Raw genomic sequence first — 24,453 nt, forward strand, 5'->3', positions numbered from 1 at the left:
CAGGAAAACCTGGGTGCATTGGGAGGATCAATTCCCTCCAAGAGAGGGCAAAGTTGGGGCCAGAGCTGCAGGTTCTGCCTTCCAACCTGGCTGAGACATTTCCCAAAACTGCAGAGAAATATCTGGAACTGGGGAAAGGGTCTTGGACATCAACCACTGCCGTGGTCTTGACACATCATTCTGACCCAGCTCCTGCTGGATGGAGCACCTGGAGATGGGGGGATCCCTGCACACAACAAATGCCAACAGAAGGTGCTGACTGAAGAAGATGAAAACAGAGGCAGAGAAGGAAGAGGAAAAGAGAAAAAGCAGTCTTACCTTGGGTGAGCAGCAGAGCTGTGCGGAGAGAAGAACGACACAAGACAGAAAGGGAGAAAGAAGAAAACAGGGAGAAAGTTAATATCCCGCCAGAAAAAGCAGAAGCTGCTTAGCAGAGGGCAACGTTCAGTGAGCGATGGCCATGGCTCAGTGCGGTGTGCGAGCTCCCCAGGGCCGCATGCCAGGCACAGGCTGGGGAGCAGACCCCGTGGCAGCAAGATGGAGATGATGCTGGCGAGCACTGACGAGCACCGCATCAGTGCTCTGGCTCCCAGAAACCATCCCCCCGACCCCCCGAGCAAAGGCAGAAGGATGGGATGCAGGTGGGCAGCAGCAGGGAGGGGAAGGGAAAGAAGTGGGGGGACAGTCACGCTTGCCATCAGGGCCTGACATGACCCAAACTGCAGCTTGCTGAGAGCCTCATCTGGGGGAGGTGTTGATAAAATGGGTGCTGGCCTCAGGGCCAGTGAGAGGGCAGGGGTAACATGGCTGTGCATCATCCCCAGGGATGCTCTGGCTGTCCCTAGCCTCACCAGCACCCCACAGGTGCCAAGAGAGGCACAAGTGGGCTCAAAGCATCACGGTGTGGGGTGTTCCTGGCTCTCCTTGCTCCCAGCCTGCCTGCCAGAGCTGCACAGGTGCACGCGGTGCATGCCATCGCAGCGGGGTGCGGCTGCCTCCCGGCACGTGTCACCGCATAGTCCCATGAGGATGGAGGTGGAAGGAGAGTGGCATGGAGGGATGTAAGGGACAACCTTACCCTGACTTTCCATATGCTGGCTCCCCTGCCTTCATTTCCACCGTTGTCCCAAAGAAACATCCTGCTGGGTCCCTCCTAGGTGTCCCCAATAAAATGCCACAGCCTACATCCAAGTTCCCAAGTAACCACCCTTAAGTCTGTATGGGGTATCACACAGCAAAACATACTGAACCCTCTCCAAAAGGGGCAAGCACTGTGCCTTAGCTTTGACTTCTACCTGTCCTTCAAACAGCAAGCCGGTCTCTGAAGACTTGGTTGCATGCTATGACAGTACTGTAATCACTAACACTTATTATCACACACTTTTAGTCTCAGAAGCTTAAAACTCTGTACAAAGACTGAGTCAGTATTAACATCCCCATTTGACAGATGGTGAAACCAGCAAAGAGAGGCTAAAGGGAACATTTTGCAAACTCAGAAGTGGGCAGGAATCCAAAAGCGCTAATTTACCCAGGCTTGCCGGCTCAGGCCTCTCAGAAGCAGGCACTTTTACACGGAGGTACCTAATTTTATCTACTCTGGTTGGAAAGTGATTTCCTAAGCAATTTGTCAAAGGTCACACAGCACATCGGCGGCAGAGCCAGGAAAGTGATGCTGTGTCCTGGCTCTCAGGCGCTCCTGCACGCCGTCAGAAACCCTTCCCCGCAGGCTGTAAGAGGCAGCGGAGCAGGCAGGACCAGCTGTGTGGTTCGGCACTACCAGGAAAACAGCAGTGCCCTGCACATCAGCCCAGAGTCACTACGGAGCCTGGCAGCAAGTGGAGATGAGGAGGCTCCTTGCTGAGCATCCCTCATGTTTCAGAGTCAATTCCTTTCCAGAGTCAAAAACCTTTGGAGGAACCACTTGTGAATATGTTCTGCAGCAAGTACGGTACCACAGAGCCAGGTGAAGCAATGGGGAGATTGCTCTGACTGCACAATCTCCTGTCCTCCACAGGACTTTGTCTGCAAGTCTCCAACAGGCCTGTCACAGCGTGAATCTTGAGGCTCCTTGTAGCTCTGTCCTGATGTGGCCTCCTTCCTCTTCTGTGGTCTTCTGGTCCTCCAGACAATAGGGGGAAATTTACTTTGCCTTTTACAATTGCAAGCATTAGTACAATGGGTCAACTCCGTGTTCAGATTTAATATAATGAAATATTACTGGGCCCCTAAGCTACCGTGGTTATTAAAAAAAAAAAAAAAAAGACATTGGTTCCTCATGTTTTTTAAAAATGTTATTCTAGTGCTCTGGGATTTGAGTTTATTTTTTTCCCATTTGCTTATGAGCCTGCAAAAGAAGTATTTTTCTCCCTTTCACTTATGATATGATACATGAATATTTGAAGAAGCCTATAAAGCTATGAATGAAACATCAAGAATATAGCATGCAGAAAGGCAAGGGATTATTTTATCTTTATATTTCTGAGTGAATGCTGTGCATGCAAGCAAGAAAATGATTTCACGGACTAAAGCGTCCTTCCTGCACATGCATCTGCTAACGTGCCCTTAGTCCTGACCTGTAACATTTCCTGACAGTCCTTCTGGGGACGCTGCACCTGCACCAGCTCCCCTGACAGCCCCTGTGCTCTTCCCATCCTACAAACCTCCCTCTGCTGCCCTGCTCTTGTCCTCACGCAACTCTCCTCCTTCACCCTTGCTCTTCTCTCACTCCCCAAGCCCCAGCCAGGCCACCTCAGCACTTGCTACTGGCATCTCAGGTAGCCTCAAAGGTTTGGCCAGCACATTCTTATAGGCAGCTGCTAAAATCAGTTCAGTAGCCAAATTTAAAATTGCAGTGTCAAGCACCCAGCACCTGAACCTTGCAGAGCAGGGGCGCAGACAAATACCTGTGCCTGCAGACGAGTTAGGCTCCAACCACGCTTTTCCCTGGATTCTCAGGAGACTCAAAGCCTTGCCTTCAATACAGAAAGAGGACAGCAGGCATATGCTGAAGTGAGCAAGCATGGAAGAGTGATACATGGATAAAACCACTCAAGCTCATAGTGACAACGGATGCAATGCTTCACATTTCCTCTTTGAGCCCGGCCTCTGTAGTTGCTGCCCTGCAAGAACTTGTCTACTGGCGTGAATCCCTGAATGAGCTGACATTGCTTGCTCCAGAAGCAAGTGGGCTGGGGGCAAAGAATTTAGATCTGAACTAAGCTGCAAATAAGCTGATGACCAATAAAAGCTGCCATCTGCATGCTTGCAATGTACTTTGGGGTCAAATGCTGCTGTGACAGGCATATTGGTGTGGTTCACAGATCAGGGACTGCATTCTCTCCTGCCTCAATTCCACTGAGCACAAAGAATTTAAAACAAGAGGAACCAGCTTGGGCTGGGAGCAGACCAGAAATCAGACAATCATCTAATCTACAGCAACTGGGGGTGCTAGATGTCTGCCACAGATGTTTTCTAAACAATCAATACCTTTTCTCTGCTGTTTATACCTCACAGAGAGGTTTGACCACATTGCATGCTATATTCTAGCCTCATTCTTGACTAACATAAATCTTCTTTAATCAATGTACCTACGACAGGAAGGCACTGTGTGGATGAGAGGATCCTCACAGGTGGTTAAACACCCGCTACTTAGAGTGAATAGAAATGAGGGCTGCTGGGGATTTTGAGGAGAGCCCCCATTACACAGCACAGGCACAAGGCAGCAAGAGGAAAGGCAAGAGCATTGCTGTGGTCCAGATCGCACTGAGGTGAGCAAGCTGTTTCCCTAAAGGACTGTGAAGAGCTACGAACATGTATTTTTCATAAGATAAGCAAGGTGGAGCTTTTCCAGCTTTAGCCTGAATCCTGTTACTATTGAAGTCAATGGCAAAGACTCCAAGAAACAGACCCTGATCCCTTCTGTCCATTAGGAGAATTAGCAGCTTTCAGCTTAATCACAGAGCTGCAAGCAAATTATTACACCTTCAGAGAAAAAGGCCACAGAAATCTAGCATTTCTTTGATATTTTCATAGCAGCTGATGGAGGAAGGAATTTCCCAGACTCTGCCCACACCTCAGCAAACTGCGGTGCACGTTCTCACACATCGATGTGGCTTATCTTATCCAGGCATGGACCTTTGTACCCAGTTACATCATCACCAATATTTTGAAACAGATAACTCAACTGGATCAATGCAAACTAGGAGCCCATCTTTCTTCGCAGTTTAATCCTTAACTCTGACTTCCAGCCACATCCATCCTCTGAGCCATGAAGCTTTCCTGTATGGCGTGTTGACACTCAATTAAATGGAGATGCGTCAGGAGATTCGTCCACACCACTTCACTCAGTGCTGGGAGGCTTGAGGGGATTTCAGACAAAATCTTCCCAAGCCAGGTCATGCCAACCATCTGTTTAATAGTGCTCACTGGCCACCTGTGCTCCCACATCCAGCAAAGTCATATCTTGCAGTCATATCATGGTTTCAGAAGCAGAATTTTGCGTGAAGGATGTTTGTCTCTTTTACAGAGTGTATAGCTCTACAGTGTTCAGGCACCACCCCTGAGGCTGAATCTTCTATTGCTGTGCCACTAGATAGATTTTCATGAGCAGATTCCCAATTACCCTCATGAAACGTAATTTTCCAGATGCTATTTTCACCATTATCTGCTATCAAGTGAAATCTTCCAATGTAGCCTTACTTGCCATTGGGGCTTTATCAGCCCTAAGGTTAACCACAATATAAGCAGTAGACTGACTTTTTCTAGGGAAAGCAAAGCCAGTTTTGCTCCTGTAATCCAGGGCTGTGGACAAAGTGTGAAAGCTAATGTGTGAAGAAAGTAAAAACAGGCTGGATTTCTCTGAAATCCTGCAGGGCTGACAGCAGCAAAACCCTAGGTCTGAGCTGAGGGTATCATGAAACGATACCAGAGCTGCCATGGGAGTAACAGTGAAACTGAATGATTGCATCTTGACCTAAAGGGAAAGACTCATTTTGCGGCAGAAACACTTTTAAAAGGTGCTGAAAAAAGGTTGGCCAGAAAAGTGGCTGAGGGTGTGGGGAGGTTTCAAAGACCCACAGGGCTCAGCAGGCAGTGATTCAGTTTCTAACTGCACATGCAAAGGAAAGGTGACACAAGAAGGATCCAGAGATTAATTTCTTAGAAACAAAGATGACAAAATAAAAATAAAAATCGGGAAACTTGGGAAATGGCCAGGAGGACAGAAAAAAGCTACACTCACTCTTACTGTCTTTGCCAAGCAAAGAACATGATTCTCTCTGATTTCTTTGTATTTATTCACTTCAATATAACTAGCTTGCACCAAGTGCCATCTTTGCCTGTGCTCCTTGCACTGATATGCCACTACAGAACTAGCATCAGTCTTCGTCATGGAATTGGCTGGCAAGATACCCATCCCAGATCTATTCTAACCTCTGAATTATTTGAGCACATCAACAAAACGAGCTGCTAAAGTCAAACTGCTCAATGCAATTTATATGGATGATCAGAAAGTCTTTGAGAAACTCCAGCTGAAGAAAGCAACTGGTGAAAAAGACTAAATGGGCTGCCAGACAGGGCTTGGTGCTGCAGACGTAATATTTATATACAGGAGAGGAGCGAAGAACAGGAATTAGTGGTCAGCTCCCCTTACAGCAAAGGTTAACAACGGCATGCCCCCAGGCTCAGAGCAGGTACTGATACAAGTGGGGGTGAGCAGTGAGGATCAGCCTCTGCAGGTGGTGCACAGTATTTCAGTTACGAGGCTCTATCAGTTCGTTATATGGACAGGAGGGGTGCCTGAAGTGGCTGTCACATGTCGTGAGGGCCCTGAGCAACCTGAAGACTTGTGACTGGATCACCACAGGCACCTTCCTGGGCCTCAGAGATGTTGTTCCTCTGGGAAGGGGCTAGCAGGTGCAAAAGATCCAGAGCTATAGGATGGATTTCTTTAAAAAAGACTCCTGCGGCTACACAGACCCAGGCACACCTCACCCAATGGGCATGGCTGTTCTACATCCAAAATAAGCTCTTCAAACTCTGCCCCAGGCCAGTTTGAAAAACACACGTCTACTCCCCTGGTCACCGGCTCACCCCTGGTGCCAGCTCTGCCTTCCCCCGAGGAAGAGCAGGCACCGTGTCTCCTCGCTCATTTCACCCCAGGCCCTATCCCCTGTCCTTCAGGCCAGGTAGCACCTCGGTGAGGTCCTGGGGCAGCTGCAGGCCCTGTCACAAAGCCGCTGCAGCACAAGCCCCATGGGGATGGAGGGGCTGTCCCACAGGGCCCGGGCAGCACCACACAGTCAGCCGGGGCACACAGCACAATTTGGCTCCAAAGGAGGCCAGAAGAAATATTTTGAGGACACCATGAAGCAGTCTGAAAAACGTCTGAAAACATCAAATGCTCCTACGGCACCCTAGGCACAGGCTCAGCATGACAGAGCTAAGTGGGGAGTAACAACAAAATGAGGGCAGGCCATCAAGAAAACCACATCTTTTGTGGTGCTAGAAAGAAATGCGTGGGTAGCCGAAAACCAGAGAGACAATTCAGCAAAAGCAACCCAGCCTGAACCTCCCAGGAGGGCCGGGAGCCGTGCTTTGCCCTCGCCTTGCGAGTCGTGCGGGGGCTCATTCATCACCGCAGTGAAAACAAGCAAACTCCCAGCTACGTGCTGGTGGTTTGGGACTTTCTTCCCCAGTCTGTGGCTGAATCCCTGCAGGCTCTGTCTGCACAGAGGTGGCTGCTCTGGCCTTGCAGACAGGAGGGCCACACCACCCACATGAGTGCTTCAGGCACCCCACAAGGCAGGAGCACGTGTCTGAGCAGGTGGCTCGGAGTCAGCCTGAGCTTCCCTGCACACGAGTGTGCATGAGGCTGCACAGCAGTACGGGTGTGTGCCTCCATGACCACTGAGAGCCCATACACCTCCTGGGCTGTCCCTCTCCACTGGGAGCTGCCTGCGAGGCAGCGGCTGTCTGTCCCTGCGGATGCTCCCTACCTGGAAGCCTCCTGTAGCTCCTCATTCTTCACCCCAGGCACCAGGCAAGCACGTCGGAGACTCTGCGGGGTGCAGCACTGCAGAGCTCAGGATCTTTCCAGATGCCCTGGAATCGGTGTAGCGACTGTGCCACCTTGTGCCAGGAACACTTACAGATGCATTTTAATCTTGCTCTTATATTCTAAGAACGGTGCTCCTGCTCTGACTTTTCTCCAATGAGGCCAACCAGGGCTCTGCATCTCCTCCTCTTCATGGTCCTGAGCTTCCTGCTGGTAAGCAGAGCCCAGCCAAGGCTGTGCCCTTACCTCAGGGGGAAGTGGCTGGCCTGCAGGCTCTGCGATGGAGAACAAGCAGTCCAACGGATCTCCTCTCTGCCGGTTATGTACCAGACTGTCCCTCTGACTCCAGCTGATGCGGGTGTAAATGTGTGCAAAGCAGCAAACTGTCATCACAGTCCTACTAACAATGAGGATAGGATGTTGTACAGACTGAACCACCTTAAAGTCTTTTTTTTTTTTTTTTCAGGTGATTTTGTTCAGCCACATGCAACATGGCCTAGACGGAAAAGAAACACAAGATTTCATAGAAACCAGCCCAATCCTGAGTATATCCTGAAGCTCACTTGTTTGGAGAGGGATTCAGGGCTCACAGACAGCAGACAACTGAGCAGGAACCTCAGTGAGATGCTGCAGGCTGTTGAGTGCCCAGGCAGCAAGAGAGCCAGAAGCAGGTGATTTCCCTTCTGTACCTGGTGAGATGCAGGTGTGAACCCCACATATGAGAAGGGACATGTGGAAAGCCCCGGGGTGCTTCTAGGGCTAAAGAAAACATTTTGCAGTCCCATGTTCAAAGGTTTAATCTCCTTAACCTCCCAAGAAGCAATTTAAGTATAATACAGATAGTGAGCGGTTACCTACACAGAAGGTGCAGCATGCTACGTAGTTCTTTAATCCAATGGAGAAAAGCAGGAAAATAACTAGCGGCTAAAAGTTGAGGCCAGGCAACTTCTAGGTATGCCCACCCACATCTTCAGGCCGGAGGGCAGTTAACTTCTGGAACGTACCCTCATGGGATGTGGCAGGCTGGTCACTGCTTCTGATCAAGTACAAATGCTCACTGAAGTTGGACTTTGGTGAAACCCGAGGGCCTGAGCTCAACACACAGCAAAACCTCATGTCCCTCACTGCCTAGGGGCTGTAGGAGATGGTCTAACGGCATTAAACTGTGAATACTTTTTAGGTTTACATTTTACAAATCCACAGATGCTATATGACATTGTCATGCTAATGCAAGCTGTGTCTATCCTGAATGTCCTGGAGAGCTGCGCATGGGAGCTTGGACTGGCTGGAGGGTAGTTGCTGTGTTTATGAGATAAGGGACAGGAGACATTTCAGCAAGGGGAAGCTGTGTGAGGCACAGGCAATTGCCAGATGTTTCCATCACCAGCAGCAGTACTTGGGAGTAGAAATAAGCCTGCAGGCACACACAGCTGTCTTTACTCTCTATCAGGCACCCAGAAGGTAGATTTCAATTCCTTTTTGTAAAGTGCTTCTGTTTAAAGATCGGCCCTCCCTAGCCACCCCAAAGCTGTTGAAGCCCATGGCAAGACTTGTTCAATGAGAAAGAGGTCGAACACGTATAGGAGGACAAAGATACATGTAGGAAAGGCATGACAGAAAGTCAGGGTTCAGTCCCACTATGATCCTGATCCGCTGGGGGATCCTGGTGCACCAACACTGAAGCAGGACATTAACAGGGCTCCACACCCTCTGTCCAGCAGGCTGGGGTTGTCTGAGATACATTAAGGTGCTTTTCGGATGAAAGACATGGAGAACCATTTTTCAAAATAAAAGCAAAACGAGATACCTCACACCTTCCCTCTTCTCCTGGGGGCTTTTCACCACGCCTCACAGGGACCCAAGAGCACCAAGGCAATGCCAGTGGCAGGCAACAACAGAGGGAAGGGCAGGGGGGTGCACGGGACGAGCCGAAGAGGCAGCCATGCATTATGCCTTTCTCTTGTCTTTCACATTCCCCAAGGTCCTGGCAAAGGAGCAGGAGAGGGGAGAACAGCAGAGGTGTGCTCAGAACAAAAACAGACCAAGACAAAGAAACCCAGTCACAATAACACAGCCTCTGAGGCCCAAGCATTGGACGAAAGGAGGATCAGAAGTAAGCTGGGTTCTAAAAGGCAGAGATGACACCAGAACAGGGTGAGAGCGAGACTACAGAAGGGCAGAGAGCAAAAGTCCATCCATCCACAGGAGGAGAAAAGGAGGGAGGGGAAGGAGGAGAAAGAGGGTTATATTCTCTGGATTTGGGGTTTGCAGACTTGATTCTGTTTGCTTGTTTTCAATTATTATTTTTTTTTTCTTTTTTTTTTTTTTCAGAAGGGATCTCACACCTGATATTCCTCGTTCCATCCATTTCGGTTCACCAAGGGCAATGAAGAAATTCTCCTGCCTTTCGTATTCCTCCTCATCTACTATCTTAACCCTTACGGTCTTCCTGTAGGGACAACAAGAGAGACAACCGTGTACAGTGGGTCGGCCGGCCGGAGGCGACGCAGCAGCAGCAGCGGCGGCAGCAGCGCAGGCTCCTCGCATGCAGCCCCTTCCCGGCGGGGCGGCGTGCCTCGGCCGGCCTCGTGGACATGGCGCATCGGTCGCAGCTGCTCCTCGGGGAGCGGGAGGGCGTTAGGAGGGAGATGGGGCTGGCGAGGGGGTGAGGAGGGAAGGAAGAGGGGGAGTCGGACCTTGCTGATGGTTAGTGGGAGGCGACGTCTGCAGCGCAGGTTTTCAGTGTCACATGGTAATGGAAAGGGCATCGGCTGCCCGGAAATCACCGGGGGCCACACGGGGGTACCAACTGTGTCTTAGCTGGAAGATTGATTGCTTCTGCTACCCTCGCAATTAATATTAAATCTGGAGGGACTCTGGGCTCGCAGCCTGAGAAGGAGAGAGAGATGTGTACTCGCAGCCACGCTCCCCAGTGGGGTGAGGCGGGTCTCTGCTGCCAGGCTAGCCCTGCTAGCTGGTATTTCTGACTGCCAGTTTTAAAGCGGCATGTCTTACTGCTTCCTCCCTGACACTGCCTGCCTCTCCTCCCCACCTGCTCTCTCACCTTGGATGAGGGCCGGGTGATGAGCTCTGGAGATGCTGGATGTTTCTGACAAGCATCTTCCCACCGACACTACAAAACGTGCCTCAGTCCTTCCCTTCAGCAGGAATATCCATGGAAAAGTATTCCTACCGAGGACTGATGGCCATCCTTCTCTCTCTCCATCCCTTGCCACCTGCCCCAGGCCCCCCACTGTCCCTGTCCCCCCGCTCCATGGGTACCATGTGACACAGTGCGTGCGCACAGCAGTGTTTAGGACAGAGCAGTTGGAAACAAAGAGAAATCAGAGGAAGAGGAGGAGAAGAGGAGAAAGGAGAAGAGAGAAGAGGAAAGAAGAATGTTAACGTTAGTCTGGAGGGCCAGTACTACACCTTTCTGCAAACTCATATCCACCATGCGGGGGCTCATCAGCTCAATGAAGAAATTCTTGTTTTTCTCATACTCCTCATCATCAATTACCTTGATGTGAACTGTTTTGCTGTGGATGGAAAAATAATAAGCGTCATAAAGGGGAGAAGAGAACAGAGAAGCAATGTGGAGGAAGGTTGGGAGTTGAACAGGAACATTAGAGTCAAAGTTTTCTCACCCACAGAACGAGCTCAGTGTGGCCCTGAAAAAAGGCTAAAGCCCCACTGCTGTCAGCAGTGCCAGCTGATTTCCGTTTAACCAGCAGGTCTGAAGGCAGAGCCCAAATGAAGTGAGATATGGATGGCGCTGACACCCTGTCAAACTGTCAAGGGGCTCAGGAGCCAGGGCCATGCCATGCAGGAGAGGGGCATGCTTCACCCCCGCTGCTCTCCACATCCACACACACACACAGAAGCGCACGCACGCACGCACACACCACTCACCGGCCCCCTTCCAGCCGGGGCTGCAAATTATACCTGCACTTTGCTGGCTTTCCTCTCGGGTGAAAGGCTTCCTGAAATCACATCCCTTGCTCATGACAAAAGGGATTAGTGCTTTTATTCCAGGGAGATCCTACAACCTCTTAAATGTCGTGCTGCCTGCATATGCACTGATGATCACATATAATTACATGCTCGTATCAGTGCATACGCTCTAAACGTGTATGAACTTGCCATCTCGGTGCTCCCAGGCTTCCAGTCAGCCCCGGCCCCAGGCTGGAACCACGTTTTTTAAATGAAAAGCCAGCTCTGCCCACAGTGCCCTTCCTTCGCCCCAGCACAGCTGTCCCTCCAGCAGAGGCACAGCACCACCTATGCCTCCCCTCACTCCCTGTCCAGCCCCAGTGCTTGGATCGGCCCCTGGTGCATTTTGCCCATAACCAGACTCAGCTGTGGATGGCAAGGATGAGAAAAGCAGGGCCAGCAATTGTGGAGCCTGGAGAAATAGCTCCAGGCTTCAAATGATGGTGTGCTTCAGTTTCCCTAAGCTGAGCTGCTGCTGCTTGTGTGCTCACAGGGAAGGCAGAAAGTACTTTTCCCTGTGCCTGACTGGGGAAAGGACTGATACACCACAAGCCTTTCTATCTTAAACACAGACATTAAACGCACATAGTGTCTTTGGCCCCCTAGCGCTTCAGGGACTAAGCAGCCCAGCCCTGAATCCTGGGGACACTTCAACCCACACGACTGCCAGCAGCCCCCTGAAAATCACCATTTCATAGTGGGAAATAGGAGGATCGGCTGACTTTCATTGCTGCAGCTTGCATTCCTACTGATATCATTACTGACCCCAAAATTATCCAGTCCCCCTACAATCTGACTCATTTAAGTCATAATTTCTTCTGTGCTCTGACAGGGGAAATCCCATTCCCTGCGCTGGCTCTTGTTTTGAGCCATCTTACCAAATGATGGCACACAGGACAGGGAGAAGAGTTTGAACACCCCCTGCTATATCCATCAGTGTATGAATATGCAAGAAAAATCACCTCTGATTCTTTAAGCTAAATCAGCTTTATTTTAGTCGGTGCTTGCTCTAACAATATCCTGCAGTAATGCCAGCAAGCCTCCTTTCCCTTCTCTAGACCCTTTCAATCTTCTCTAATCCAGCCTGAAGGATGTAGGATTTTAAATGATAGGTCTCTGGTGTAAATGTTGGTGTTCTGCTAAGACTTCATCACAATGATTTCATTGCATTTCCTTTGGAGAGGTTGACTGAATTTTGCTTTTGAACCAGATGTTGTCTGGGCCTCTGGTACTTCGCAAAGCTTTTTCAATTTGCTGAATTAAATCTACATCTGATTCATAGCTCTGATCTTTTTCTTGCTCTCATACTACAAAACAGAAGGTGGGATTTTCAAAAGCAGCCAGTGCTTCCTGAACATGGGTTGTTTTTTAAAATCCCATTCATAATTACTATTGCTTACAGTTTTCCACCCCAGGAGCCCCATATTACTCGGTACCTGCCACAAAACTCGTCTCTGGAAACTAAGCCATTCTAAAGATTTATGCAATGCATATTGAGCATGCACACTATTTGAGTTTGGTTGCACACAGCAACTTTCTTTTTTTTCTTTATATGAGGTGGCTCTCCCATTCCCATCAGTAGTGCGTGCACACGCCAAAGCAGGAGAAAAACGCTCGTTTAATGAGAAAGTGTGCGTGGCAGATCTCCACGATTATGCTGTGTGCGTGGAAAGCCTGATTTCACGCAATCCACTTGTCTGCACAATGCACACACAAAGCTGTGGACTAAAGAAATAATGACTTACTGCGTGCCCATTTTGTTAACTACAGAGAGCTCCGCACGGCACGCTAAGTAGTCCCGCAGCAATGAGACTTCCTTACAGTGGGGTCTTTTTTAATGTTATAAACAAAAAACTGTCAAGAATGAGAAAGAAAATGCAGTGGGGACCATAGACAGGATGAATATAATGCTGACTCTGCAAAAAGAAGCCCCCTGGGGTTCTTGACCAGTACCTGCCTGACCACCTACAGAGCCCACCCTGCCCAAGCTCTCCATCCCACAGGAGCAATAGGGCAACGCCTCAGGTTCAGTCTGGCTGCACAAAGAGCTTTACCTCCTTTGCATGCCAGAGAAACAGATGTTAAAGTTTTGCCCTGATATAAAAGGCCAAGTCGAAGGCAGAAACATCTTGGGATAGCTGGAAAAACCTCTGTATGAGCATAACCAAGCCCCTGAACTCATAGACCAGCTCAGCTGCGAACTGGATTATCTCCACACCCTCAGGCCTTACATGGCTTTTGGAAAAAGGGTATCTGAATTTGGTGGCCTATCCCAGAAAACTGATGCTTAACCCTCTGCTACAAGCAATTGGGAGAAAAGGAGCTTTTACCTGGCTCGTTTCCCAGAGGAGCTAGGGACACAGGCTGTGTGCCTGAGCTCAGTGGCGGGGCGCTTGCATGCCCCCACAGGCTCCATCCACCTACACGTGGATCTGGCCAAGGTCACCTCCACCAGCTTTGTCCTGCTCACTGCCCTAGACCAGAGCTGAAGGTGCCCAGCATGCCACCGATGGGGAATATCTGGCCTTTCGCTGTGACTTTGCAGCAGAGGGAAGAGCAGCTCATGGGGCTGCTGTGGGGCCTGCAAGGAGCAGGGCGGCGCTCGCTTCCTCGCGGGGAAGTGCCCTTCTCTCAGCTGCCTCGTGTGCCTGCGACTGGCACAGCAGAAAGGTCACCACTGATGGAGGGTGGCTGTGGTGTCCCAGGCTCTGCAGCTTCTCCAGCCACCGAGAGCGTTTCTCTCCCCTCCCTGATGGGATCTGCAGTGCGCCGTGCTCCGCCGAGCAGCTTTCACTCCCCGGTCTGACGGCCCTGCAGTGGGAAAGGACACTTGCCATCCTTCCCCTTCCTCTCTGACAGCTCCATCGCAGCCCTGACGTACCTCAGACAGCTCAGAAGCAGATAACAAAAAGCCATCCAAAAGCCTGTCGTAGAAATCAACCACCTTCATTAAATGCCTCCTGGAGCTGGCAGCAGGAAGCCACTCTGCAAACCCCAAAGCTCCAGGACCGGTACCAAGCCACAGCACAGTTCAGCCTCAGCCCCACATTAGATAAATCTGCGGAAAGAGCTCTTTAATTTAGACCTCAGTGGTGCTTTCAACAGACCAAGCGATGCTTTCAGTTTGGAAAAGCCTAGGTAACATCCTTCTCTGTGTGTGCCTGCAGGTCAGACAGGGCCTGGCAGGGACCACCTCCAGCAGCACCGAACCGTGTTTTCCTGCCACCAGGAGCCCTCAGATGGTGCCAGTCCGGGCTCTCCTTTAAACATGCACTGAAAAATAATCACTGTTTTTAAAAGTTAAGGATGGGAAAGCTCCCCCTGGGGAGCAACATTAAGAATGAGATTTCCCTGAGTAAGCAACAGAAGATGAAATGGATAGACATCCATCTTCTCCTAAAGGACTTTGCACACACGATGTTGCTAAATTCTCCGTCTGGGAAGTACAGAAGATAATCTACAAAATCATTTTATTTGACAACACGTCCGCTTCCAACACATAAGGCAACAACTGGATGGTTATTTGATTAATGTGCTAGAAAATATTGAGTATCTCTCTGTGTGGAGACTCTCATTTGCAAGAATTATTGCAGAGGAGGTTAAGAGGATGTGCCTGCATGACTTTGGAATGTGAAATAAGGCTCAGCTCTGAAAACAGCGTAAGTCAGGAAATGTCACATGGAGTATACCATTGAAACAGGCAGGGTTGTGCAAGGGCAGGATTTACATTCCCCGGTGGGATGCTGTTAGCCAGGATGGAAAGCAGCCAGGACAGCCAGGTAAACATCCCTAGGACAGTGAGAAGTCCTGGGAGATATTTAGTAACTCATTAATGCGAATCATTAGTGCACACACCTTAGATTAAGCCACGGTGTTCTTGCTGCCCCTCAGTGTACCCAAATCCTCACCTGACGTGCTGTGGGTACAGGTCCCTGCACCATGAACTTCAGAGCATATGGTGCCAGTCTGACTCTTCCCCAGAGCTCAGCACACGACTGCTGGCACCAGGCTGGGTTTACAACACGAAACTAAGGATAGGACCCATTCTCCCTGCCAGAAGATCTCATTGAGAAGTCCTGCAGCAGAAATGCCGACTAAGTAAGATGTCAGAATGTGAGGCACACCAGAGGGGACTGAATAAGGCTATGTATAGAGGGGAGCTGTCTTTGCCCAGCTCATTAGGAGCCGGATATTTAACAGAACATGACAGTGCTGGCAGACAAGGTGAAGAAGACAGCAAGAGGAGCCCTAATATGATGCACATGGTCACAGGGAGCGCACATCAGGTAACCCAGGCTGGGACAAGCTGAGCCATTTTGAAGCAAAGGATTATGCTGTCACATAGCAACAGATAAAGACAGGAGGTGTTTGAGGGGGAAAAGCATTAGATCCCAGAGCAGACTGAATTCAAGGTCACCAAGGAAATGATGAGTGATCGTACTGTCAACAGGAAATCAAGGTAATTTAGGAATCTATCCAGACTGAGATCAAGACAGACAGGGAGCACATTGGGCTTCAGTCTATGCCCACAAAAGGAGATTTTTTGGCTTCCATGGCAATTACTGAGAGAGGGGACAGGTTTTGAAAGACACAGCTGCTGCCACCAGGGGTGGTCAGTTTGCTTTAGCAGCCAGGTCAGAACTGAAGGTGCCAAGGTCAGAGCAGACCTTGGTACCAATTACCTAAGCAGAGTGTCAGGATAGAGTTTCAGGCAGATCACTGATGTACAAGTTGCTGATGTATGAGTTACAGAAGAACCGGTGCTAGTACAGAAGCTGGAGACAAGCCACTGTGGGCCAACTTCCAGGAACTGACTGTGTCATTCATGAGGACCTTGGAGGAGCAGCCGCACCAGAGCCCCACTCCATGCAGCAAGCACACAAGGAACAGCCTGGGCAGCTGCACTACCAGACCAGTCTGCTGTAAAGGGTCACAGAAGACCCTTAGAAAAGGAATTTTTCCTCAACTTTCAAGCTGGTCTTGGGTAACCAGTTATAATCTTATTATTATAATAGGGTTCTCTGCAGCGCTAATCATTACATGACCTACTACTTCTCCGGGCAATACTGAGGCCATCCAAGTCACTCGATACCCTGTGCTTCGGTTCCTATATCCACGCGGTGGCTGTGATCCTTATTTCTCACAGGGATTTGATAGGGGGCAGTCCCAATTTGCAGGGCATTTGAGCTCCTCGTTTGGACGATGTTACAGTGACTCGTGAGGAATAACTTTGGTTGGAAGGGGAGGGGAAACAGACCTTTGGCACTGTGTCAAGGAGGAATCCCTATGTCCTGGCTGTCCCTCCTCACACAGGGATGGAAGGAAGCAGCAGAAAGAAGCAGTGGGGCTGAGGAATCTTGGTGAGGGATAAAGGAGGAAATATTGACACAAAAGTGATTTCCCTTTGTGTATTCCCTGTGTAATCTTGGCTAATTAGTGAATTGGCTCATGTTTCAATTAGGACTATTGAAAATGCTTTAGTATAGCTGACACATGATAATTAAAGGGACATAGTCAAGACTACATCCACTTTTAGAAGTCTTTATTTGTATTAGAAAAACTTTAAAGTGCTACCAGTAAAAGACTTACAGCAATAGCTGGTGAAAAAAAAAAAAATAAAGCCAAAATAAAATACAAGATGCCCATTATCCTTCCTGCATCCTGGATAGAAAAACTGGCGAGCACTTGTTGGCTGTGCCCAACTTCACCTTCCAGTCTGTGTTTATTTCCTGCCACAGCAGCACAGCCCTCACTTCCCACTGCCATGTGACAGGATATAAAATGTTGTGAAAGTCATGTGCATTTGGCACCTTTGTGAAGTACTTTGTACCAGTGCAAATGACTGTACAGGCAATAAGAAATCAGAGCTGGTAGGTTACAGGCAGGCAAGCCCATTAAGCACGGTCATCTCTTGCAAACAAATACTGAAGAACCCCATGTATTTAGCACAACTCAAGAGATGCAGTATAGCCACATGCATCAGCCACAGGATCAGCACTGGAGATGTTAAATGGTAAGCATCTCTCACAACTCTGAAGCCCTGGAATAGCTGGAAAATGCATACAGGGCAGACACAACAAAATGCTCTGGGACCTCCTTAGCATAGCCAGCCCTGCCAGATGAGCACATTTCCAAAGCACTTTATTTCACTTTGTTCAAACATGATAAAATTCTCTAACATGGAGGGTTCCTCACAGAAAGATGCCACAATTTGCTTTTAAGAATTACTGCAAAGAAGCAAAGAACATGGTAACATGGTTTGTTAGACTCCCCTACCAGCAGCTGACCAGCTGAGTTATTTGTTTGGTTATACAAATATAGCAGCCCAGCTCCACGGGTGTTTTTCTTTATTTGCTTTAATAAAACAATTTCTATATTAAACCTTTTGAAGGCTTAGCTACAATCTTTTAGATCCCCTAGAAAACATACAACGAAAACCACTGGGTTGATCTGTGCCTCACCTTCCAGACTGCTGGCTCTGACCACTGCAGTGTCCGTACCCAGACACGAGCGGGTTCTTGCCTGGCCTGCTGTAGGCCAGCTTCCTCGTGCTGACCCTACAAGACTTCGTGCTTCAGGGCCAGGAGAGAGCAGACAGTCTCGGCAGCCTGTGGAGTTTATTTGTTGAGGTCTGTACAATAAGCTCTTGTTTTGTACAAGTAGTAATTTGACTTGGCAGTCCATGAAGCCAGCCACTTCTGGTGGGTATCAGCCTGGTGTAGGTGCAAAGCAGTGCCAGGGCCCTGGGCAGAAGCATTTCTCTCCTCCCTAACTTGGGCTGCATCCCAGGGGAACAGCTTTTCTGAGAAGATGATGTGCCCTTTTTCCTCTTAGAAATGGATTTTTAAGAGTAGCAAAACCCCAGCCACAATCCCACTCTGGTCACACAGTAAAAAAATAAAAATAAAAAAAATAGAAAAATTAGAGGGTGGAGAAAGAAGGGAGACAACATATTTCTTATTAAAGGCCTTTGAAGGCAGGCTGGCCATCTCAGAGCTGGTCATGAGCCAAACTGGTTCCCAAATTCAGCTGGGAGTGGCCCCAGCCCACCAAAGCGCTCCGGAGTCCCACCTCCTTACTGGCTGGTGTTAGCAGCCCGGCGCTTCCAGCCATCGCCCTTGGTTTTAGGCTTTTAGCTGAAGGCATGGAGATTTGGAAGCTATATTTAGATGTCTTCTCTATTCTTCAGCAACAGGGTTGCCATGGAGATGCTGGCAAGGACGAGAAGGTGGGGATGAAGGGGGAGAGGAAGTTGGGGAATGAGAAGTGCCAGATTCAGAACAGCACTCATGGGCACAGGGAGGCTTTAAGCTCCTTGTAGGACAGAGATTGATGAAGCCTGCTGGCTGAAGTGGTCCCCACAGCACTGCCAATGGCATGGGCCTGCCCTGTACCACTCAGTGCTGTTGTGGCAGGTTTAAATGTGCCTTGTGGGTGCTGATATCCACCTGCATGCCCAGGACATCCACCCTGGACATCCTCAGGATAGCCAGCCCTGTTCTCCTGCTGGCTTCACCCACTGCTGGCTGCAGCCCAGCTGAGCTCTACATAACTTCTTTGATCTCTCTTCAGCATTCAGTTCTGTGAACGCCCAGATATGCGAAAACCTTTGGCTATAGGGTTGCCAGAACCAGGCCTGTAATGCCACGTGGCACCCCAGCAGAGACACACTAGCTGCTGTTGCCTTAGGGCCAAAAGCAGCCCTCCGTGAGCTTCACTCAAGTCTTGCTGGCTGCTGTGCTGCATTACAAGCTCATATCGATTCTGCACCAGCTGCCCAGGTGGGAAAGAGACAGGAAAATTGATTTATAAAGCTCTGATGAAGGGACAACATCATGTAACATGTCCCAGTCCGGCTTGGTAACTGAAGAACAGAGAGCTGAGAGTGGTGGAAATGCCACAGCAGCTATTTCTGGTGGCCGGGCTGCCAGCAGAGAGGGTCAGCCCCAGCCTGCCCTGCCCCAGATGAGATGCCAAAGGACTCGGGCTCCAGCTGCCACATGTGCAGATACTACTGGTGAAAGTGTTACAGAGGCGGGCAGTCACAGGCTGGGAAGAGAATGGACAACTACAAGCCCTTCATGCTCAGAAACTTGGGAAAGGCAAGTCCTCTCCCCTCACAAGGTGCCACTGCCACAGGGAAGCCTCTGGACATGATCCTCACACGTCCCTCCTTCCCTCCCTCCCCACACAGAGCACGCAGTGCTTCCAGCCCAGCGGGGCAGTGCTCAGCCCAGCCATTTGAGTTGCTCTACATTCAACGGAGCAGCAAGGCAGCAATCTGTAGGAAATTAATGAGCTGCAAACAACGCTGTTCAGCTGCCAGCCTGCAATGAGCCTGCCCTGCACGCTGCAGATAGAATTATTATATACGAACAAAAGGGATCCGGCTCCAGTTCCGGGTGCTTTGGCTCTGGTCACAGGCTCCTTGTGACCAAGATAAGGGACATCATGCCGAATTGCCACAGCAACATCACAGTTACACATCCAACCATCACACAGAGCCCATATATTGCATCTTTATCCAAGGCAATGTGCATTTGGCCAGGCTCGCGGTTTCCTTTTTTTCCTCTTCTATGGCAATGAAAACAGGGCAGAGGATGCCCAGTTACACCATTTCATTTCACTCTTTGGGACTGTTTTCATTTTATTTCTTACCTAATAACAACACACAGAAAACACAAAAGGGGGCCACTTGTTAGCTCCTGGGAGCTAAATCAGGTTCCCTGGAGGGGGCCAGCCCTGCTGGGCTTGTAGTCACAGGCCTGTGCCTCCAACATCCAGAGCTTTTAACTATAAGAAGCCCCCTCCTTATTCATAAATTGAACAAAAATGTCAGTCACCTTTGCACCGAACAGGGTGTTTCCAAAGGATTAAACCTAGCAGCAGGACACCCTTCAAGCCTTGCCTATTTTGCAGATGCCCCTGCTTCCACTCTCAAAGGGCAGTGATGCCGGACACGGCTGTGACTCCCCGCAGGACAGCCTGGCTCACTGAGGGATGGGAACAAGTGCTGCATGCTGACATGGCCAGATCAAACAGACTACAGCCTGCACAGCCCTCAGCCACCCAACTGGCTTCCTTTAATCAACACAATCATCATCTTACTGGTATCATTACCACCATAGCACTTAGTCCCCTCTCAGCCTTCACGCTTGGATCCTGCTTTGTGGGAAGCGCTTCTGCCAAACCCTTCTGTCCCTGGCTGACAGGCAGCAGTCTCCTCTTGCCCTTTCTGCCTTGTGGCAAAAATTAGCACCAAGGCCCTTTGTTCTTCAGAAGAACTTGTCCTACCCTCATCCAAAGATGCTCCTCAACTCTCATTTTCCCTCTTGCTGAGTTCCCCTATTGCAAGTCCCTCAGCCCCTTGGACTTTAATCCATGATGCTGTCTTCTCCCTTTCAAGTTTTGGAGGCACCACTGAACAACTGTTTGACTTGACCAACCTCCAGCTTCTGCCCTGACAAAGCCCAGCCTGATCCACTTTGGTGTCCATCCCATCAAACTTCCACTGAACCGTGGGGCTGCAGGCTGGTCTCGCACACTTCTCGCCATCTGGTTAGAACCATAAACATCATCAGATGAAAAAATAATCAATTCTCCCAGTACTGGTCAGTGGCAGATCAGTGGCACACACAGCACCATCGACTCCAGCACCAGCAAATACCTCCAGGGGTTTAACGACATGGCACAGCTGCCTTCAGCTGGGGCTCTGAAAGCTGAAACCTCAAGCAGACCTCCACAAGGAATCCCTTGTGCTGTCTGTGTTGTCTAATTAGCTCCCCTTTTGCCTTCCAAGCCCTTTCATCTTAAAAAGATAACTCCCTGACTCTGTGAAGTGTCTTTCCCATTGTGGGTCCTAGAAATTTTTTTTTTAGGACTTGAAACAGCAAGATAAAGAGTATCAAAAAGGTACACTTGATTTTATTTTTTTTTTCCTGAGCTTTTTTTTATCCCCCCCCCCCCCCCCCTCCCACCCCCCCCCCCGAAAGGAGGTACCAGCCAGCCCTCCACCCAGCTGGAACATTGCTGGGCAGCAGTACATGGGTGCCTGCACCTCACGCCCACCCTGCCCCAGCCTCAGCTCTCTTCCAGCTGGGTTCACACATGCCCTGCAGTGTCAGCACTCCTACAAGGATGCTGCTGTACACTGGGGAGGCTGTCAGGAGCGGGAGCCTTCTGCTCTGTCTGCTTACCCGAGTGTCTGTCTGCGTTTATCAGCAGCTCATGCTAGTTTTTAAACTCTCCCTGCCCCAGCTCCCGGCCACCAGCCTCCCTCCCTGCTTCCCCAGCCACCCCAAAAGGTGCTGGAGCAAAATGTATTCTGAGAAGTAAATTGTAAATGGTAAGAGGCTCCTGACAGCTGATCCTGATCAGCCACAGACCAGGCCTGAACACATGCCCCATTGGGCTGAGGCTCTCCTGGTGCCGTGCATGGGTAAGCCACATTTATCTCTGCTCTCCAGAAGCAGAACTGAAGCAGAGAGGATATCAGGACATGCTTGGCTCCATATGCAGCAGGCAGCTGGAGCAGCCGAGGACAGCACAGAAGCAATGCCCAGGGCTGGCCATGCCTCCCCATGGGGAACACTCTCACGCCTGCAGCCGCCGCTGCCTATTGCTGTCCTCTGACCCATTGGCAGCAGCCTTGGAGGCTGCAAGAGCACAAAAAAGTGCTGTGAGCCTTCCAGGTCCCTAACCCTCCTTGGTGGGGCCCCACTCACTGGCTCAGGTGCTGTAACTCAGAGATGGGGCCAGAGCAAGAGCCAGAGGAAGACGTTTAAGGCTTCCTCAAGCAGTCTGGGCAGCCCACTCTCATTCTACTCAAGCTGTAGAAAAATCATGATGCTGCCTGGGCAAAATACCACTTGCCAATACTCACATCAAGACTAAAGGCAAGTTGAGCTTCCAGTGGACACTGCAATAGAGGAGGAAAGCCTGTAAGCCCCTGCTAGTCACAGGCTCTAGCTTTTTCATGGTCCTAATGGTGAGAAGGGTCTGCAGAGCCAGCCTTGAAAATAACTCCCTGTTGAGGGCTTAGAGATGGTCTCTACAGCAGAAATAGCCTGCAGCTGCAAAAGCTGGCTTTGTCAGGCCTACAGAGAACCAGGTCACATCCCATTTTCAGCAAGTTAGAAATAATCCCCCCCCTCCTCTTTTTTTTTTTTTTCTTTTTAAATATGTTTATTTACCAGTTGGCACCTCCTGCAGAGACAGAAATTTAGAAATCTGCAACTGTGGAAAAAAAGGAAAAAAAAAACTCAACTTCTAATGGTATTGCCATCTCTTTAAGCAATGATAGTAACAGCCCCCATGAGCCCCTGGAGCTTCAGACACAGCTCTGCCTGTCCGTGGGACTGTGCAGGATGGCAGCTTCAGACTCTGCTTTAATTTTAGCCCAAGTGCTCCAGATCAAATTTTCACAGCCTCTGAAGAAAGAGATGGCTTTTATTAGAGACAAGAGTTATTGGTTTACAAACAAGCTGGACTTTCTTTCCCATGCCTCAGCACAAATCAGTTTTGCAGGCCAAACAAGGCTCTCCTGGCCATCTGTGAGACCCACTGAAGACTGAAAGATTGCCCAGGTGTAATTCAGGATAAAATCTGGTTTATGGAGCATTTAGCACTGCTGAGATTCAGTGCTCTAAGAGAGAGGGAGAGAGAGTGGGAGAGCCCAGCAAGCATTTTGAGCCAAGAAATCCTCATAGCGCTGACAGACACCAAAACCTGTTTTTTTCTCCCCTCCTTCCAGTGCCAACAAATCCAATTTGAAGTGACCAAAAGGGAACACGTGGAGTTCTTTTTACAGTAAATGCAGATTTCAGATCCTTCAGTGCATCTTGTTCCTTGAGTAGGAATGCAAATTCAGCCCTTCCTAAAGAGATTTGGGCAAGACTCTGTTCACCTGAGCATCTGTGGCACCACATAGCTGTTTCCTCCTTTTTGGGTGCATCGCTTTTCCCAAAAATACTCACAGCTGGAAGCACCGTGCTGTTCTTCAGCTGAGCTTGGATGAATTCCTTCCTGCACCTCCAGGTTCTAATGTTTAGCTCAAGTCAAGCGAGATTTGCTATTTTCAGCCTAACCTAACCAGACCCTGTCACTTGAAGCCACTGGCACTGTGCAGAACCACCCCAAAGGCTTCTTCAGCCCCTAAGCAGCTCTGGGCACTGCATCTCCCCCATGCTCAGCCCTACCAGCAGCAGGGGCTGCAGAGGACTGCCAGACCCCTCAATGGGGGCACATCTTTTGGATGGGGGTAGTCCCACCCAGGGTGCTGCTCCCACCACGGTGGGCCATAAGGCACACCGACTACCTGCTGGCCGAGGTCTGAGCAGCAGCCACCCCTCTTACCCGCAACCACCGCTGGCTAAAAATACAGCCCAAGCCCCAGCCCGTCGAGATGTAAATTTAATGAGACTTCCATGGCAACGAGCCTCATCGGAGGGGCTGCTGGTGGGGAGAGAGGCTCCTCGGCTGGGCAGAGCTGCACGGCGGGATGCTCGCGGCGGTCAGGTGCCAAGTTGTTTCCTCACCAGTATTAATAAAAACCTTTGAGCGTTCAGTTCAGTTAGCTGCAGCCAAAGAGGCAGTCTGTGTAGTGTTTTTAATGGACAAACCTGCATCTATTTCTGTCATGAGGATAAATATTTACTAGTCAGCCTTAATTAAACTCAATCACCCACAGGCAGAAATGTTAAAATAGGGATAAATCAAAGAGCCTGTTTCAGCCTACCCATGCTATAAAAATCCTTTTTGGTAAAGACTTGCTCCTGCCATTGCTCGCAAAATACAGCGTTAGGACTGGCCAATACAGACCTGAGGACAGCTAAGGTCATGAAAGAAGTAACATTGGTATTTCATGGATGATGTCCTCTGTGCCACTGCAAGGGAAGGAAAGACACAAAAAACCACCACTGTTGATGAAAATCTGGGATAAAAAGATGCTGTAAGCCTGGCTTTCAAAGAAGAATAAAACAGATTATTGCCTCTTGCTCTTCGTATTGATCCTCCTACATTGTGCGTAAGAGTAAGGATAGGTGCTGGCCACAATCCCACTTTGATGTGCATAGGTCTAGGCATTACATCAGCAGGGGACTGCCTGTGGCTGACGGGCGTTTAGGGATCCATGGATTATTTCTGCAAAATGCAGAAAGTACTTCAGAAAAGCTAGCCTATTACCAGTCAGTTAGATTTGCTATTCAGGGGGCTGACAGCACCACTGGAAAATGGTCACAGGGTCACAAAACGGAGTCCCTGTTTCCATTATAAACGCACAGTATTTTTGCAAAATGCACATTTTGTAGGTGTTTTTCTTATTTCATTTACTTGTACCCAGACACTACTTCCTATTGAAGGACCAAGAAAAAATTGAAGCAATTTAAAAAAAAAATCTAAGTATTAGC

General features: G+C 49.5%; 1 protein-coding gene across 10 annotated transcripts in view; it reads right to left on the reverse strand.

Annotated features, from left to right (window-relative positions):
* Positions 1-24,453, reverse strand: part of SLC8A3 (solute carrier family 8 member A3) — a 99,744-nt gene that overhangs the window by 11,638 nt on the left and 63,653 nt on the right. For 5 of the 10 annotated variants that reach the window (XM_035328913.1, XM_035328916.1, XM_035328912.1 and 2 more), the window contains 2 exons: positions 10,487-10,593; positions 319-336 (listed from right to left, as the gene is read on the reverse strand). In XM_035328913.1, the coding sequence (XP_035184804.1) occupies positions 319-336; positions 10,487-10,593 (125 nt within the window). Of the gene's footprint in view, positions 1-318; positions 337-9,399; positions 9,504-10,486; positions 10,594-24,453 lie in introns of all 10 variants that reach the window. The other 5 variants (XM_035328918.1, XM_035328917.1, XM_035328921.1 and 2 more) reach the window with 3 other exon arrangements.

Source organism: Oxyura jamaicensis, chromosome 5 (assembly GCF_011077185.1).
Source record: "Oxyura jamaicensis isolate SHBP4307 breed ruddy duck chromosome 5, BPBGC_Ojam_1.0, whole genome shotgun sequence".
Taxonomy (NCBI): Eukaryota; Metazoa; Chordata; class Aves; order Anseriformes; family Anatidae; genus Oxyura; species Oxyura jamaicensis.